This window comes from Heliangelus exortis, chromosome 6 (assembly GCF_036169615.1).
Source record: "Heliangelus exortis chromosome 6, bHelExo1.hap1, whole genome shotgun sequence".
Classification (NCBI taxonomy): domain Eukaryota; kingdom Metazoa; phylum Chordata; class Aves; order Apodiformes; family Trochilidae; genus Heliangelus; species Heliangelus exortis.
Genome location: NC_092427.1, coordinates 8,768,658 through 8,786,474, shown reverse-complemented (window position 1 = coordinate 8,786,474; position 17,817 = coordinate 8,768,658). Strand labels below are relative to the sequence as shown.

General features: G+C 40.6%; 1 protein-coding gene across 1 annotated transcript in view; it reads left to right on the top strand.

Moving 5' to 3' along the window:
• The first annotated feature begins 9,290 nt into the window (after window positions 1-9,290).
• The window catches only part of CCDC93 (CCC complex scaffolding subunit CCDC93), a 41,388-nt gene continuing 32,861 nt past the window's right edge, over window positions 9,291-17,817 (top strand). Inside the window, exons 1-4 of the mRNA XM_071746530.1 lie at window positions 9,291-9,447; window positions 10,587-10,700; window positions 12,341-12,435; window positions 15,298-15,409. Of these exons, the coding sequence (XP_071602631.1) occupies window positions 9,406-9,447; window positions 10,587-10,700; window positions 12,341-12,435; window positions 15,298-15,409 (363 nt within the window). The 5' untranslated portion in view covers window positions 9,291-9,405. The remainder of the gene's footprint in view (window positions 9,448-10,586; window positions 10,701-12,340; window positions 12,436-15,297; window positions 15,410-17,817) is intronic.

The following is a 17,817-nucleotide window of genomic DNA, read 5'->3' as shown; positions in this document are numbered from 1 at the left end:
ATGATATTATACAGTTATATACATTTATTACAAATAATATGTTTACTCTGCAGTGTCAGGGATGGGCTTTTTTCAGAAGCAGGTTGCTACTCTAATATTAACTCTTTCCCCATGGCAAAACTTATAGTCTCCTTGCTTTTCTGATTTTTTTTTTAATTACTAGCAGGCTGGATAATCAATTTTGTAGGCGGCAGGTGCCCAGACAGTGCCTGTCCCGCCTGTGCCAGCTGAGGCTGGCCCAGATGCGCATGCCCGATTGAGGCAGGGTGTGGTTCCAGCAGGTCCCAGAGCCAAGCGGATCGAACTTAGTTCTCTGATACTAATCTGAACCAGCGCTAGCTCGACTGACTCTGTTCACGAACCGAGCTCGCGCCCGCAGCGAGATTCCTTTCACGCAACACAATTTACTTGTAGAAAAAGCAAAGTACAGTCTCTCTCCCTTTATGCTGCAGCAAGAAAAAATTAACTTCAGTCTTGATTTCACAATATCTGTTGCTATCAAAGCTAAGTTATGAAGTGTATGGATGAAAAATGTAACTTGATTTTCAGATACTCTGTTAAGTGCAAACCTGGTAGTTAGGAAAATCTTATTTTGCCTTATAAATGGAGTGAATTTTATATGGAATTAAGTGAAAAAAGCATCAGAATGGAACACCAACACGCCAGTTTCCAAGTGGAACAATATCCCTCGGGGCAACCAGATTTGCATGAAAAAGTATTATCCAGCTTTGGGTTACTTGTCAGGACCAGTGTGTGCTTTGGTGGGCAGAATATATTAACAGTCATACTGATGAACAGAACTCCTGAGAAACCTCTGTATGAGTACACAGTGCTCCTAAAATGGCAGAGGTAAGAAAAGCACTTTGGAAAGAATTTAGTCTAGAGCTGAACAAGGTCAAAGGCCAGAAATTTGTGGGTTTTTTTGTTTGTGCTTTATTTCTCCATAGAGTTTAAAATAATTGTTCGGAGTAACCCTTTCACCATTCATTTCTTCTTTCCTTTGATTTCTCCTATTTGAACCTCCACTCTTTAAGACAAGCACCCAGCATCTATGCAGGCAGAACTTAAGTATATCAGAACCTCTTCAGAATTAGCTCATCATCCAAAATTCTGCCTCTGCTGGCAAGTGCATGGGTGCTTCTGGTGCTCCTGATGCTACATGGCATGCAAGCCACTGCTTGCCATCTGACTTTGGACCCCCTGGTTCACTGTGCCCTGCAGAAAGCAGGCTTGGGTTTTCTCACAGGTCATCACAGACCTATTTTCTCCTAGCAATTGCAAAGCACACTGCTACACTTCATATATACCTCCAGAAATAAAGGCAGATGAATCCCAATGGGATGTTTGGATACAGCATATGCAGTTCATTTCATCCTGCTTTCTAAATAAAAAAAAAGCAAGATATTTTATGCTATACAAAGGGAGAGGTATAGCAGAAGGACTGAGTGTAAGGCAGCCAGATAGGGAAGCACAGACTGACAGAAAAAGAATACAGAATATACCACCAGACTTGTCTTTGAATATACAGTAGAAAGGGAGCCAGGAGAGAATCTAGCCAGAAGAGGTGATGACAGAGAAGTGTCTAACAATAGTCAAGGTAAAAGGTTAATTATTCTTTCTGTGGAAGTTACAGTCCCTGAATTAAAGAGCCATCTGCATTACCTCCTAGAAGCAGCTACTGGATTGGGTCATATTTGCTCCACATGAATTATGCTGAGGTGCCAAATTACAGCATTGCTCAGTGCTCACTGCTCAGCTTCCCACCAGCCCTAGGCTTCCCAGTTTGCAAGGAAGTAATTTCTGCTGGGTCCATCTGCAGGGAATGGATGGTTTTATGGGACAGCATTTTAGTTGCAAAAAAATTAATAAAGAAATGTGACTAAGGGAAGCAACACGTCTGTGCAGTCACAGGTCCCAGCCAGGAGTATGGTGCACAAGGAGTACCTGTAAGTTTCAAGAGCAGGGCCAAGAAAGAGTAAGCTGGAAGTGGTTATATTCCCAGGTTGCACACCCGCTTCTTATACTAAGCAAAAGTAATTCAGATCCCAAGAAATAGGACAGCAGCAATGGGAAGCAGCTCTTGCTGGAGCTTTTAATTCTTGTTTTGTGAACAAGGTCTGATTTTAATATCCATTCTGGACAAAGCAGCCTGTGGCATAGCCCAGGTGTACCTACTGGAAGTTTTTTCCTGATTTCAGAAGTCATAGAAGTTACAAGGCATTATTTTCTATCTTCAGTTTCTAGAAGGCATAGTCACTGATAAGAGGGCACATTTTGGGGATATGCAGTATAACTCCAAAGATACTACTTCCAGCCAGGATATGAACTACTGGAGACAGTGGAGAGACTGCTAGGAGAATTCTACAACAAAAAGACCTCATTAGCCTTGAACTATTTAAAAAATCCAACAGTCACTGGGGTCAGCCAAACTGCTGCTTTTGAACTGACTGATAAGAAAAATGCTAACAATATTAGAGGTAAATCAGTTCTAAATGGCCCTGCATAAATGATGTGAAGCTGTGCAAGAAGGCATTGCCAATTCTCCCTATTTTTATTATGAGGGCTGCAATATTCAGTGTTTGTTTACAGCCCTTCTCCTGGAATCAAGAGATTAGGTCAAAGGGTTTTAATTAATAAACAAACAAGCTTCTGATCCCATCTGAAAGTTTTCAGCTTCTTTCAGTGTTGAACACACTGTAGCAGAACATCTTTATCTTTTGGTTGCTGGGAAAAAAACCTCTCAAAGGGCTCAAAAGCCAAAAAAACCACCAACAGATAGAAAACTTTTCATATTTATATATTACTTAGATATATTAAATAATCTGATTTAAGTTGATTACATTATTTATGAAGACTGAATTTTTAATGTTTATTGTTTAGTAACTCTGATGATGCCAGACCCAAAAGGTTTCTTTTTTAAAATAACTCATCCTTTAATTAGCAGCAAAACAACTTCAGAGAGATCCAAGCTCAAGTCAGTTGATTCCTTTGCAATAGCACTTGTAAAAATAGAAAACCAACAGGCAGCACTGATAGCTGATACTACCTGTTTGACTGCAATTAAGCAGGATATGCAGGACAAAGACACAGCCTGTGTCCATGGCTGGTTTCAGACTGAGCTGGCACGTGACTGACATTAGATGCCCACGACAGTGACAATAATATCACTCTATGGCACACAGAAAAAGAAGCAATCTTGTTTGGAACACATAAATCTGCCAAAGAGGAATCTTCCTTTTCTGGTATGTGAACATTAAATCTTTGGCAAGGGTGTACTGAAGATATTTGATTACAAAAGCAGGAACCCCCGGTGAAGGTGACTCTCAGCTGTAAACAATCCATGCACTTCTGGCTACAATGGACATCTGCTGCTCTTGCCAGCAGAGAGGACCAAAAATTGAAGAGGACTGAATGCTTAATGTCTCTACATGAGACAGGGTCTTTCAAGCAGCAGAAAGACCTGGATTTGATGAACCTTTACTGTGAATGTAGCACTACTAGGTGGCTTTTTAACAACTGAACTAGACTCCTTGGGCCTCTCTTGATTTCCATTTTTGACTTCTTGCCCTCCAAGAAGCCTTAGAAGTTTTGTGTAAGCTAAAGCTTTTGGAAATGTAACTTTTCCCTCCCTCATTCTTTTAGGCAATAATAGACCTGATTTCTATTTTACAGTTTTGTGTGAGTGATTTTTCTCCAGCTCATCTACTGCAATCTTCCTGCACGTTCCTCACTGCACAAACCAGTAGACTCCCCAGATGGATTTTCTGCTACAGTGTGTTCAACACTGAAAGAAGCTGAAAACTTTCAGATGGGATCAGAAGCTAGAGATTTGTCATCCCCCTGCTGTGACATGGTGGTAAGAAACAGGGCACAGCACTTTCTTTCAGGATAATCATCACATGCTCTGTGCAGACTATGCTAGGTGAAAGATTCAGTCAATATGTGGATCACGTTTATCATGATAAATTTAAAAATAACTTGGTAATTATATGGCCATGTTTTTCATGAATTACATACTTGAGTCCCACGTAACAGATAAGAACTTCCACAGTTCCCATATTCTTGAGCTCTGGCTGATTTTTGGCAAGATTTCCTGGGCTTTGGCACAGCTTTTGGAACGTGAGAGTTTTTCTATGCAAGCCACAGCTTCAGGAAACTAATTTTTTTTTACTTCTAGACTAAAGTGCCAGAAAATGTTTTCTAAATTTATTATTACCTGCTTTTATCAATTTCTAATTAAACTCACATTAATTTGCCTTTGAACTTTAATGAAATGGGTGCCATCACCATTGTGAGAATCTAATCATAAAAATCATGTTTTATTTGTTAGTGTATTCAGATTGAATTTGTGCTGAAGTTAGCTATGATTTGCAAATATTAGTCAAGTTGAGATCCATCCCTTTTCCTTACCTTTGAATAGCTAGAATGGCAAAAGGTAATTCACTTTTTCTTAATATTGCACCTGTGGAAAGTAAAAATCTTTGCAAGGGCAGCTTAGCCAGTTTTCTTGAACACTGTGAGAAAATACTTGGATCACACATGGAAAAACCTTGAACTGTCCAGTGCAATAAAACTTGGGACTGCATTTCATGATGCCTGTAAAATTTGCTCTAAAGCCTCCTAAAAATGGTTCAGAACAATTCAGAAATTATTTGATTCAAATTGCAAGAACTTCTCAGTGATTTAAGGGACAGTAGAGGTCGGGTCACTGACAGCTCAAGTTTTTTTTCAGGAAGTTGACTCTTCTACTCTTTATGTGTAATTGAGTAATGGATTAAACCATGAAAACACATCAAGACAGGCTTTCCAAAATACAGGCAGCAGAACACAGTGATGTGCCTGGTGTCACCAGATGGTGCTCTTCCTCCATTTGTCAAAGTGTTTGTCTTGGTGCAAGCAACATTTGATCCCCTAAATAATATGTTGTTCTCATGACAGTTTTGGATTATGCCAGAATTCACGACTTAGAAGTAGTCAAAAGATGGAGGGAAAGTCTGAATGGTACCAATGTTTGCTTTTCATTTAGGGTTAAGTTGCCGTCAGTCTAAAATTCCTAAAAAACATTGTCCTATGGGACCATTTCACCAGAATGGATATGTATGTCTAAATTGAGTTGAACTTGTCTATCCAGGCAGTATACAGTTAATTTCTACTGCAAGGAAGCTGCATTGTAAAGATTTTAAGTATTCCTGGATATCTTAAAGGTGTGTTATTAGTGTCATAATGAGATATAAGAAGAAGAATATGGAGAATGATCTTTAAGGTGCCTTCCAATCCAAACCATTCTATGCTTCAATGATTTATAAATGCTAACATTTTTCGTCCAGATTTTGTCATCAAAAAAGGCTGTAGATTATTTTAAAGGCAAGTGAAATAATTGTTGCTACGTTTGTAATTCACAGAAAAGGCAAAGTCCTGATCACTTGAATAAATTGGGAATCAGATAATTGGGAATGTCTTTGATCAGCATTTCACATCACTTTCCACTAACTTTTCAGCCCATTTTCCTTTCTGCTCAGCTCTGCTCAAGGTTACACTTCAGCTGCTTGCCTTATATCTTGACCTTTCTCTTCTACCACTACATCACTGATATTTTCTCTTACTCCTCTTGCTACTTCTCTGCCTTTTCATTTCTCTTTGACAAAAATTGGTATGGAAGGAGAAAAGTCATAGAAACTCCTCCTTAGATTGCCTTTCTCTTGGGAGTGAGGTGTAACTGTGAGAAACCTGTTTCCTGTTTCAGGTTATCTGACTCCATCAGAGATCTTAACTTTTCATTCTTACAGATACTTTCAGTGAAGGACTTGCCATACTATTATGACACTTAGGAGGTAAAGTATAAATCCATATATTTTGCCTAAAAATGCCTTTCCACCCCTTTGTAAGGACTTGTTCCAAGCCAGAAGGCAATCTTAAAGCATAATTCTCTTTGGATAGGTTTTACCTTTTTAAGAATGTTGTAAGGCTCTTTGTATCCCAACAATTCCAGATCAGATTTGCTCAGTCTAAATATAAAATTGAAACAAAACATTTCTTCCCAATGCTAGCACCACAGACACAGCTCTGATCTGGTCTGATCCTGGCACAAATCAAGAACTGCATAACACACAGTGCAATTGTTCTTTAATTCTTTTTACCTTCCTAGGTAAAGACTCAATGACTGACTTAATTAGTTGTCCTATGGATGATATGTGAGTCAGAAAACCCCACTTCATCCTCCTGTAGGTTAATTTCTCTTGGATGTCACAGCTACATCTCTTCTTTCAGAAGAGATGGGTAACAGCACTGTCCTGAGAAAACTTCTCTGCAGTAATTACTCTGTGTCAGGACATTCTGGGCCTTTCCTTGCCTGGACTTTGCAGTATGTACCCATGTAGAAACCAAGAAACTCCTCAGAATTTAAAAAAGGGCAGAGTAATTTTCTCAAAAATCAAAGTATCCAAAAAGGGTACTTAATTGAATGTTCTGACAACAGTCTTTGAGTGATGTGACCAAATTCCCTACAGCTGGCTTCAGCGTTTCCTAAAATTAGGAATACAACTCAGAAGATGCACTCATGGCATTACTGAAGTCACTGAGACTCTCTCCACTTACTCCAAGATCTGATCATGACACTTCATCTTATGGTACACACAAAAGAATGTTGTAACCTAACAAAAGGACCATTACACAGGGAGTCACACTTATTTTATCTTTATTTTACCTATCATACAGAATTTATGGAAATAAATATGTCTTTTAGACCTCCTCATCATAGGTAGCATGGGAAAATTGTGCCTGCTCAGCAATGAGTGGGTCCATCACTGTTGCTGTTATAACTCCATCTCACATTTTTATTCCTATTACAAGGAAAGAAAATGCTAAAAGATACTGTGAAACCTACTGCTATATTTTCAGTGGTGACCAAGTCTGATGTCAGAAATCCAGGATGAACAGTGAAACAAATCATGTGTTTACAAAAACGGAGGAACCCCCTTAGCTCAGCTTCATGGGATCAAGATGAATGAAACTGAGAAATCAAGACAGAATTGTGCAAAGCAGCTGCACCAAGAACCAGATCTTGCTTACATTTACAGATGAAAATAGAGCAGGGAAAGGGAAAACAAAGACTAAAGCTGAACCTGCTGGAAATTTGCAATTATAAAATCTAAGAGTCTAAGGTAAGGGAGGTTTTTCCTTTTTAGAAGTAGCCCTCTTGGGACTTTTAAAAAACCTAATTGATATTTAGATGATTGATTATCTAAATGTCATAGGGAACAACAGCTCTGACTGGATACCTGGGTGAATTTGTATCACAATCAGATGTTGGGAAGCAATGCTTTTGTGGGGTATTTTACTGAGGTTCTAGTTACCAAAGATGAGTTGTAATGACAACAGAGATACATTTATGTATTTCCTTGCCTTTTCTTTTCCTAACCATATACCAGGGGAAGGAAAACTCTGGCCTTCACTGTAAAGAGGAAAATGTTTCCAGTTCTTGTGGTTTCATAGGCATAAAGCAAATCAAATAACCTATTACATTTCTGTAAGTATATCATTGCAAAGCCAGCTTCATGATTCTGGGCTGCATGTATTTTAAAGTCCATAGGAGTTATTGGCCCCGCTGCCCTCCTCTCCTTTACTCTGCTTTGAAAAGCCAAAGAAACAATCTTCTAGTTACTACTTCAGTTACTACTTCAGCCCCTGGCTTATGCTGCCCTTGGTTTATTTTTCCTTTAACTTACTTGAAAAGGAATTCTATGAGTACACCATAGCTCAGGAGGCTTTTTTCCAATTAGATGTTTCTTGTGCTAGCCACTGCCCCTGTAGGTCACATACATCCCTTCCTAACATTCCTGTTTCAACCCTTCTTCTTATCCTTTTTTTTTTGCTTGTTTGCTTGCTTCAATCTTCCTCTCCATGACAATCAAATTAGAGCTGTACAATTCTCTGCGTGGAGATGGCAGACAAAAAGCAGAAAGCCTCTAGTAGTCTGGTGAGCGTGTTAGCCTCTGGGGCTGCATAAAGAGTTTTCTGCAACTCTAATTATGATGTGGGCTGTGGTTACACCAGTATGTGGCCTGAGCCTGTCTGGCATATTTTTGCTTTTATTATTTTTGTTTTGATCCCTCTGTCAGTGCAGCAGTCGGGGTGGACTGGCTTGTGTATGTTCTGCTGTCCTCCAAAAGATGGAGACGATGCTCTGGTTTTTCTTGTTGCTTCATCTTCCTCAGACATCTCTAGTTGCAGCCTACCTAACACAGTTTAATCTTCATAATGCTCTGTGCATGGCAAAGAGCTTGGAAACTGAACACCTGAGGTAGATTTGAAAAGAGACCACTGTCAGGTATTTCAGAAGATGCCAAGAAAGGCTACCTTGCCTCCAACCTGGGGATTAGTTTACTACCAGGCTGTTATCACCCAGTAAATCCTTGTGCCATTTTATTCGTGAGCCCGAGGTGTGGTGGAGGCAGAGCAGGGTGTTAGTGACCAACCAGACCAGTGTCTGGGTGCAGCTTTCCAGCCCCTGGCCCTGTACCCTTCACACCATGGGACCTGCCTGGTGCTGGCAAACCTGGGGTGGGAGGGCAGCGTCCAGCATAGACACCTCAACAGGGATGCGCCCTGAGACAAAGGTTCCTTGAGCATGGGACCCATGTGTAGGACACAAGAAATACTGTAAATGGGACCCATGTGTAGGACACAAGAAATACCAGTAAATGCCCCTCAGTCGTCAGGTCACCAAATGAGGAGTCTCAGTGCCCTGTGGCACTTAAATCTCTCAGGTCATGGACCACCCAGTAAACTGTCCTCCGTGCTGGTGAAAGGTCTCGGGTCCCCTTCTAAATAGAAAAAAAAGAGAAAAAAAAAAAAAGAGGAAAAAAAGAGAAGAAAAGAGAGAAAAAGAGAAAAAAAAAAGGGGGGGGGGAAGAGAAAAAAAGAGAAGCCAGTAAAAGAGAGTGGCAGTGCCCGGGACCAGCGGGTGCGGCAGAGAGCGGGCGGGCTCTGAGGTGACACCGCCGCCTTGCCGCCTCATCGCCTCATCGCCTCATCACCGCCTCACCACCTCCTCACACCCGCGGCACTCGGCGTGCGGGACCCAGGGGTCCCCCGGTCACCGCCCCGGGGACGGACGGGCGGGCGGGCGGGGCGGGGCTGCGCTCCAGCGATTGCGCTCCATGCAGTCACATGAGGCGCCCGGGAGCCGCTCAGCCCCCGCCCTCCTTTCCCCACACCCCTTCGTCCGTGAATGGCACGGCCCGCATGCGCCTGAACGCAAGGAGGGTGAGAGCGAACCATTGAGCGGGGGCGGGGGAACCCGGCAGCCGCCGGCTGGGAACACCCCTTCGCCCGGGCGTTGCGGCGGGAGGAGCGGACGTGACAGGCTGAGCGGCTGGGGCGCTGAGTGCTGGAGACGGGAGGGCGATGGTCGTCCCCCGGGGACAGGAGTACCAGGCCCCCCAGGAGGTACGGTAGCGGCGTTCTCCCTCACCCCTTCCCATCTCGGGCAGAGCGGCGCTGGCGAGGCGCGGCCGCCCGCTGTTACGCCGGCCCCGCGGCATTGGCTTCCCGGGGCTCCCTGCCTGCTCCTTCCGCTCCTCGCCTCTCCGCGGGCTGGACGCTCACCGACTCCCGGCATCGCTCCGGGGCCGCGAAGGGAGGGAGCCCGGGGGTCGGTGCTGTGCGGCGGGCACGGCCCCACGCCCTCCCCCGCCCGCGGCCCCCGGGTGGGTGAAGTGGCGGCCGTAGGGCGAGGGGAGCCGGGCCCCGCTGCCCCGCTCCAGCGGGAGGCCTGCGGGGCTGCAGGCAGCGCCTGTCCGGGTCACCTTCTGTGCACCCGTAGGTTTCGCTGTCCCCTCTGTTTGTGAGGCTGAGTTTCCGTGGGAGGGAAAACGGAGGAGATGAGGAGGCTGTGGAGAATATTTTGGGGAAGAGGGCTGTGGGGCGGGTGTGTGGGTGAGTCCCTTGGAGCAGCTGAGGGGAAGAGCTGGAGCGCTGTTAGCTCCCTGTCCGGTCTGAGGTGTTGGGGTGCTCTGTGCCTCTAGTAAATCATGTGTAACCTTTCACCCTGTCACACGGCCATCAAAGTGCTCTTAAAAGGGTGCTGTTATGGGGAAGGTTTCCAGTGCTGAACTCTCCGGGCTGCCCATCGGAGTTTACTTTTTGTTGCTATGCTTAAAATTGCATTACCCAAAGAATGGAATTCCACACGAATTTCTCCTATTTCTGTAAAAAGGTTGTTAGACGTGTTAACAGTGAGGTGCATGGTGGTGTGAACCCTGAAATTGTAAAAGAAGAAGTGAGAAATTGAGCATAAATTAACTCCTATGGCAGTAGGAGCAGTCTAGCAGGAGGCAAGCAGTTGACTAGGAGTTTGAGCAGCAAAAGCAGGTTAAAGTATTTAACTGGTTAAAAAAGTGATGGTAAATCCATTGCCTATTTCTTCAGTGTCTTTCAAATTAACAACCAAGTTGCTAATGGAAATCAAGAGTTTCTCCCTTAAATGGTGATGATATATGCTGAGATAAAGTTTGGAAAATGTTCACTTGAGGAAGGAAAGAGAATAAGAGAAATGCTGAATTACTATTGTGTTGTTTGTTTGTCAGGTTGAAACAAGAGAAGATGAGGAACAAAATGTCAAGTTGACTGAAATTTTGGAACTCTTGGTAGCTGCTGGGTATTTTCGAGCAAGAATCAAGGGGTTATCACCCTTTGACAAGGTGAGACCATTGCAATTTTTTAAAAAGCTTTTTTTAAGTATATGAGGATTACATTTTGTTTGCTGGCTAATTGAGCAGTTCTAGGTGACTTAGGACACTTGTAGCACGTGAGGCTTTCTTATGTAAATAATTCTGTAAACGACCCAGTTCTGATAGATAGGACCTCCTCAGTTTTTCAAAACAATTTTGTGCAGCAAGGGCCTGAGTTAGAGTTGTGTATGGGAAATTTCATCCCTCTTTCAACTGCAATTAGAATAGCCTGAGGGACATGATATGTGGTGGTAGCATGGTAATTTTGAAAAGAAGTATTCATTAATGAGAAATGAGGAAATACTTGTTTTGAGAGGCTTTGTGTGAGACTGAAAGACTTAGCCTAGTGAGATTATTTTGGGGCTGTTTTTGCATATCTTTTATAATGTCTTGTCTGTTAACCTTTCATTGTCCCAGTCAGGAAGTAAGTAATACTGACAGTGAGCAAAGTTCAGGTTGAAAAAAGACTTCTGTATTGTTTTTAGTGCTGACTCTGTGAGAAATTCCTGAACCAAGGTTTGAAAATACAGAACGATGGCAGTCTTGAATTGGACTCTTCTGTTTTCTGCTGTTTCTTTGATCATAGCACATCCTTACTCAGCAATACAATTTTAGTTTCTTCAGATTGCTGGGCATTACTGACCTTTAGCTGCTCAGGAGATTGTGCACACAGACATGAACTGGTTTCAGAGAGACTGCCTTAGGATGTAGTATTGCTGCATTTATGTGTAGAAATTGATGCATCAGGTTTATACTTGCCTAAACACAATTGCAAAGTTTCCATCTTATGACAGTGCCCATCCTGTAAAAAATGAGCATTATTACTGGGAATGATCTAGCTGCCAGTATAAAAGGGATACTGGTTAATTGTTTCAGAGAGGAATGTGAGAGAAGTAATGTTAGAAAACCTTGTGTAGCATACCCCAGTTTGCTGTGTGTTTCTTGTAAATTATTCCACATTTTAATCCCTTTTTCCTGTTATTTGTGTGGGTTTAGGTTATCTTGCATATGTTTATGCAAAATTACCTTCAAATATTTAATTTATGTGAAGTTGATGAAACAGCTCAGGCATTTAAATATGCCTGAGTATTGGTAGGAATAAGGCCTTGAAATAAAGATTTCTCCAGAGACAGTGATTTCCATTGCTAGGCTGATGCTGTGCCTCTAACTCTTAGTGTTGCATATGTCAGCATGCAAAGAATAATAGTAGCAAAAGTGTATATAAAGGTCAATATATGAATACAGAAATTATGATCCTTGTTAAAATTTTGATACTGTTGCTTCTTTAAAATCATGGCATTTAACATACTTCTATGTTTTATGTATTGGTTTGGGGCTTTTTTAATCCAAGAGCTGTTTAAAAACACATCTACAAAGCTGAGAGGAATTTAGAGTGTGACTTACTGCTCTTTTTTTTCTTTCTTCTGTATGTGTATTGTATGTAGAGCTGATAGATGTAAATGTTGTCTAAAAGTATTGAAGTCTAAATAGGAATGCTGAGGATAGAGAAAATACAAAGCTGTGGTTTCTAAAATAAAACCTCTAAGTTCTATTTGGTTTTACTTCTTCAAGTTACAATGGAACTAACCATGCTGTTGCTCCCTTGCTAGGTGGTAGGTGGCATGACGTGGTGTATCACTACTTGCAGCTTTGATATTGATGTGGATTTACTGTTTCAGGAAAACTCTACTATTGGTCAAAAAATGTAAGTTGATTAAATGGCAACTGTGATGGGTTTTTTCCCTCTTAAAAGAGTAAGTGGCTGGGGTGGGGGGAAGCTACCCAATATTTGTTTGTTTTTGAAAAGGATTTGTAATCCTGGTTTCCTGCTTTTCAGGACCACCCATTTGCAAAACATTGCACTGGTTTTTGGGTTTTGCAGGCTGTAGTTCCACAAACTCTTAAAACCACAAAGAAGCTGATTCCAAACAAGGTCTTTGCTATTCCACACTGGGCTGGTGTGCTCTTATATCCTTGCTAAGCAGTGAAAGCATTTGTGTGGACCCACATTGAACTGGCTTGGGAACCACTCCAGGTTAAAGCCTACCAAAAAAAGAAAACGAGAGAGAAAATAATTTTAACACAAATCAGTTCCTGGATCTAGTTCTCTATGCAGCTGCACAGATGCTTGTGCTGGCACAAAAGGGTGATGCAGAGGCCAAAACAAAGGGCAGAAGGAGACCACGCTGCTGGAAACTGGAATGCAATATTAAAAGTCCTTCCTTGAGTTCTGTAGGTCTGCAGTTTTGCTGTGTAAATAACCTTCAGTTCTTCGTGGTTCTGGGCTTAATTGTAGGCATTAGCAAATAGAATTTGAAGTATGGCACTTTTGCTGAAACAGTTACCTGTCCCATACTGAAGAGAAGGAATTCCTTCTTCATAGTGACCCAATGAGACCATTTTGGTTTGCTTCATTTTTTTATTTGTGGAGTTTTCTCATAAGTCAGCTAACTCTTGTATTAGGGGAGTTGTAAAATAGTTTATTCTGGGAAGGGAAATGCATTCTAAACTATATTTCTTTGTGCATTTCTGACATAAAACAGCCATAATTAAAATGTGCAGGAAGAAAGAATAACCTGTCAAGTGACAGATGAACAGACATGTTTTCTCAGTGTAGTTGAGAACTTCTTTTTGTGCTATTTTGTGGAATCCATTTAGCATCAGCAAGACTATAACACATGTAAAAATAGAGATTTGTGGTTACTGCCATTAAGTGTGAATATGCTTAGATCATCATAACTAATTATATAAAGCATTGTGAAGTGCACAGAATTAAGCAGAGATTAGGAATTAAGATTGTGGTGGTAGTTTTTACAATTGGCAGTTTAAGGATAAAAATAGTTAAATTCTTCAGAAAATGTTCTGTTACCTTTCCAGCTGACTGGATACAAAATTGGCCAAACAACCAGGCTTCTCTCCTGAAATGACAACAATGATTTATTTGTAAATATAAAGTGTACAGAGTCACACAAGCATAGATTGTTTTTGTGTACATGCAGTGTTTATATTGGTGGTGGCTCAGTGCTTCTGTGCTGTTCTCAAGATAAGGAAAAGCCAGTTGTGTTTTCTTATTATTATTATGAAGACACTTTGATGGCATCCTGTTATTTAATTGCAGGGTTGAAATATGAAAACATAGATTAGGAGAGGATTTTGTGCCGCACGAAGGACGGGGAAACAGTTTGATGCAAACTAACTCCGTTTATTTGTACTCTTACACACAGTTATATACCTTTTTCTTATCTCGCATAACATATGGAATTACCTGATTGATTAGTTACAGTTAGCATGTTACTACGGGATTAGTTACATGGTAAGGAGATGACAACCTCTGTTTTACACCACTCATCTGTTTTCCAGGAGATCTTGCAAGCAAGGGGGTCTGTAGAAAGCCCCGTGCTTATCTAGCATACCCGGGGCTATGTTCACTCCATGGTTTGAGTGATAACCAGCCTGTCTCCATCAATTGTTCTGTGCTATCAATACATGCTGCCTTTATACCTACATCTTTGCATCTATCAGATAAATAACTTTTTTAGAAAAAGCAACCTTGTGTTTGTTTGGGTTGTGCTGGGAGATGCTGCTGTTTTCATGTCACAGAGTAGTAATATAGTGCTGCAGGGGAAATTGTAAGAATCACATCAAGTTTTTACTTCAGAAGTCTGACTTTTCAGGCTCTGTTCCCCAAGTTTGGTCTCTGTCCTATAGCTCTTGCTCCCCTTCTGTTTTTCCAGAATATCAGTTGTCCCTTTGGGCAGTACTGAGTATCACTGACATCAGTGCAGGACCACTTAATTATTTTCCTTCATGGAAAGATAGTTTGCATTTTCCTGGTATAATGTTCATCCTTGGTGCTGAGACCTGATTAAAAAAATGTGCTTGACAGCACTGGCAGTAAAAAATTACTTTGCCCTAAAAGAAGGGGTTCAGTGGAAACAGGATGGTGTTCTTGTAGGTGAATCCTTTGTGGTAATCCTGCCACTTTAACAACTCTTACCTGAGCTGTAGAAAATGATTGTTGACAGCAAATTCAGTTTTACTCAAATGAAGTATACTGGGTATTAAGCTTTTAGACATAATATAAATTTAAATTCACAAAGTTTCAGTAGTATCATCAAGATATATTTTAGGAGCTTTGCTAAACAAATTTTAAGTGCTCACATTTGATTCTGGACTTCCTCTGAGTGCATATCTTTCCCTTAGTGTAACAGTTCCTAAAGCTGGTGTTTCTACACTATATGTGTGTATATACTATAGTATGCAAAGGTGTTTGGAGGTATATGGGCATTTCATCTGACCAGACATGTAGATCTTAAATTTTGTGTGCAGTACTGTAAATTAAATCAAAAGCTAGGAACCTGCAAGAGGAGTTTAATTGCCTCCTCACAGGCTAATAATCTATATAAAATCTGTTTTGTAAATCAAAATGTGATTGCTTTCCACAGCTGCATGCAATAGAAGCCACTAGAGGGAACCTAACTACTAACTGTGTTTGCTAAAATAAATTGTAATTTCCAAAAGAAACCTGTAGTTTATAAACACACGTGTTTTTGTTGTTTTACAATAGTGCCTTAACTGAAAAAATTGTGTCAGTATTACCAAAAATGAAGTGTCCTCATCGTTTGGAACCACATCAGATCCAAGGACTGGATTTCATTCATATATTTCCTGTTGTACAGGTAATTATTTTGTGATGTGTTGATACTTTTCTGAAAAAGACCATAGAACTTGAAAAAAGTTTAAAAAAATGTCTGTGTTGTTTTGCTCTTTAACTACAGAATGAGTAACCACAGAGCAGTAATTTAAATGAATGTTTTTAAAGAATTGAGTGATATTATGGCTGGTAGAATTCTTAAGTGTTGTCTGATCTGCATTTAATAAAAACACAAAATTTTTAAAATTCTTTGAAATGGAGCCAGATTCTGCTTTTTGTGGGGTTTATCTTCTTAAAGAAACTGAAGTTTAAGCTTGTTTCAGCAACTGATCATCTGTTTTGTCACACTAGGAAATAGAATATCTTAAAGTCTGTGTTTAAGCTTATGGAGTAACTTATGCAGATAGTCACTCAATCAAAAGGATATGAATAAGGGAAAAGCCAGTTGAAGTTGTTTATTTAAGCACAATTCATCCTACACTCCTATCACTTAAAATGTGTAAGGGTGGAAAATTAAAGTGCTCTGACTTGTTACCATATTACTGTGAATTTGCTGAGCTGCACAAACTGACCATGTGCGTGCTCATAGTTCTCCATTTCATCAGGGTTCAGGCTAACACGTGATGTGTTCCAGTTCCATGTGATATCTTGAGAGTCCCTGGTATGTCGTTATCATTTTTTTATTTTACTTTCATCTGCACACAGAAATGTATCTTTGATAAATAGGGCAAATAAAGACTGTTAAGCAAGCTGCTTTTCCAGTAAATAGCTCCTTACCTCCTGCCTGTCAAAGAAATAAGCAAATAAGCTGAAGTTTAATCTAAATACCAATTTGTAAGAAGTGGGGAAAGCTTCCTGTCATCTTTCCCTTGTTATGATCTCATAGGGAGCTCCAAGGAAAACCACACCACTTCCCACAAGAAGTTGTGTGGTATGTGCTACTGCTACACAGCTTTGAAGACAGTGCTTGTTCTGCCTGAGGTGGAAAGTTTGTATGTTGTTAATGGGAATTTTTACTTCTAAATTTGTACTTTACTAGCAAAACAAACCAAAAAATCCCACCCAAGTTAATTTCTTGCCTAGCTCACTGGATGATAAAAATGAATGGTTGCATTTATCAAACACAAGACTTTTCTACAGGAAAAATAATTCCTCTATTAAAGAGGGAATGCTAACTATTATTCCTACTCACTACAGTGATAGGTATTCTTCTCTCTAACCAGCTTTATCCAAAAATCCTGATTTGGTGGGATATTATATCTGGAAAGGTGAAACATTAATTCTAAGCAGAGAGGAAGAGCTTCCAGCTTTCTCTGAGAGTACTGATTCTCAGTATGAGTAGCTGGCCAGTGGGTGATGTATCTAATCCATACTTGGTGCAGAAGTCCTTCTTGATGAGCATAGTTTTCTGCACTTTGAGGAATTTTTTTTAGAAATTGTGGCATTCTGTTGGGCCCCTGTGAAGTTCAGCCTGTTGTATTGTACGTTCCCCATTTTATCCTAATCAAGAGAAGCTTTCAAGAAAACTTGTTGGTGTCACCAGTATACTGTGTTCTGAAAAAGACCTTTACTAAACTGAACCTACACCACAGAAGGTAGGAATTGTGTATTTGATAAGAGTAATTTACACAATGCCCAGTGAAATTCAAGTTTTAACTTAGTAGCTGTAATCAGTCCCCAAATAATACAGAAGATCTCTCCTCCTCCCCCTGGCTTTGGTTCCTAATAGTTCTTGCACTGTACAAGGTACTCTGATGAACTTAATGGGAAGCATTTAGTGGAATGCTTCTTTATAGGAGACAATTACATGAGTTGTCTCACTGCCATGGGCTGTAACAGATTATTTTAAAAAAAATAAAATTAAAAGGCAAAAAAGTTCCAGTGGGCAGAACTGCTGCTTTTCTTTCTACTAAATTCTGCTTATGTTCACAGAGAAAATTATGTGCATAATCTTGTGTTGAGATGTGCTTTGTAATTAATAGTCTGCTTTGTCATCTCATGTTGTCATCATCTTCCCCTCACTTTCTGGGGGTTCATGGCTGTAGCACAGAAAACTGTTGTGGTTCAAACTTGGATCCCAAGTATCGTCTGATCTCTTATGTGACCTCAGACTGTCAACACCCCACAAGATTTATCTTCTCCAACATTATTTAAAATGTGCTTCAATCTCCTGTGGCTTTTTGTGTGGTCTTATAAATGTCAGAATATTTCTTTTTATTTTCTTTCATGGGCATGTGGTTCTTGAAAACTTCATAGACTTGAAGTTGTATCTTTTTACAGTGGAGCTATAGTTCTTAAAAGCAGTGAGGGATCTGTAGTAGGAAAGTGTGATAGAAATTCATATAACCTGCCTGGAGTGCAGCTAAGGTTGATGGGTTTGTGTTCCAAGTAGACCAATAATAATGGACTAATGATACATGATAGGTTCAGTGT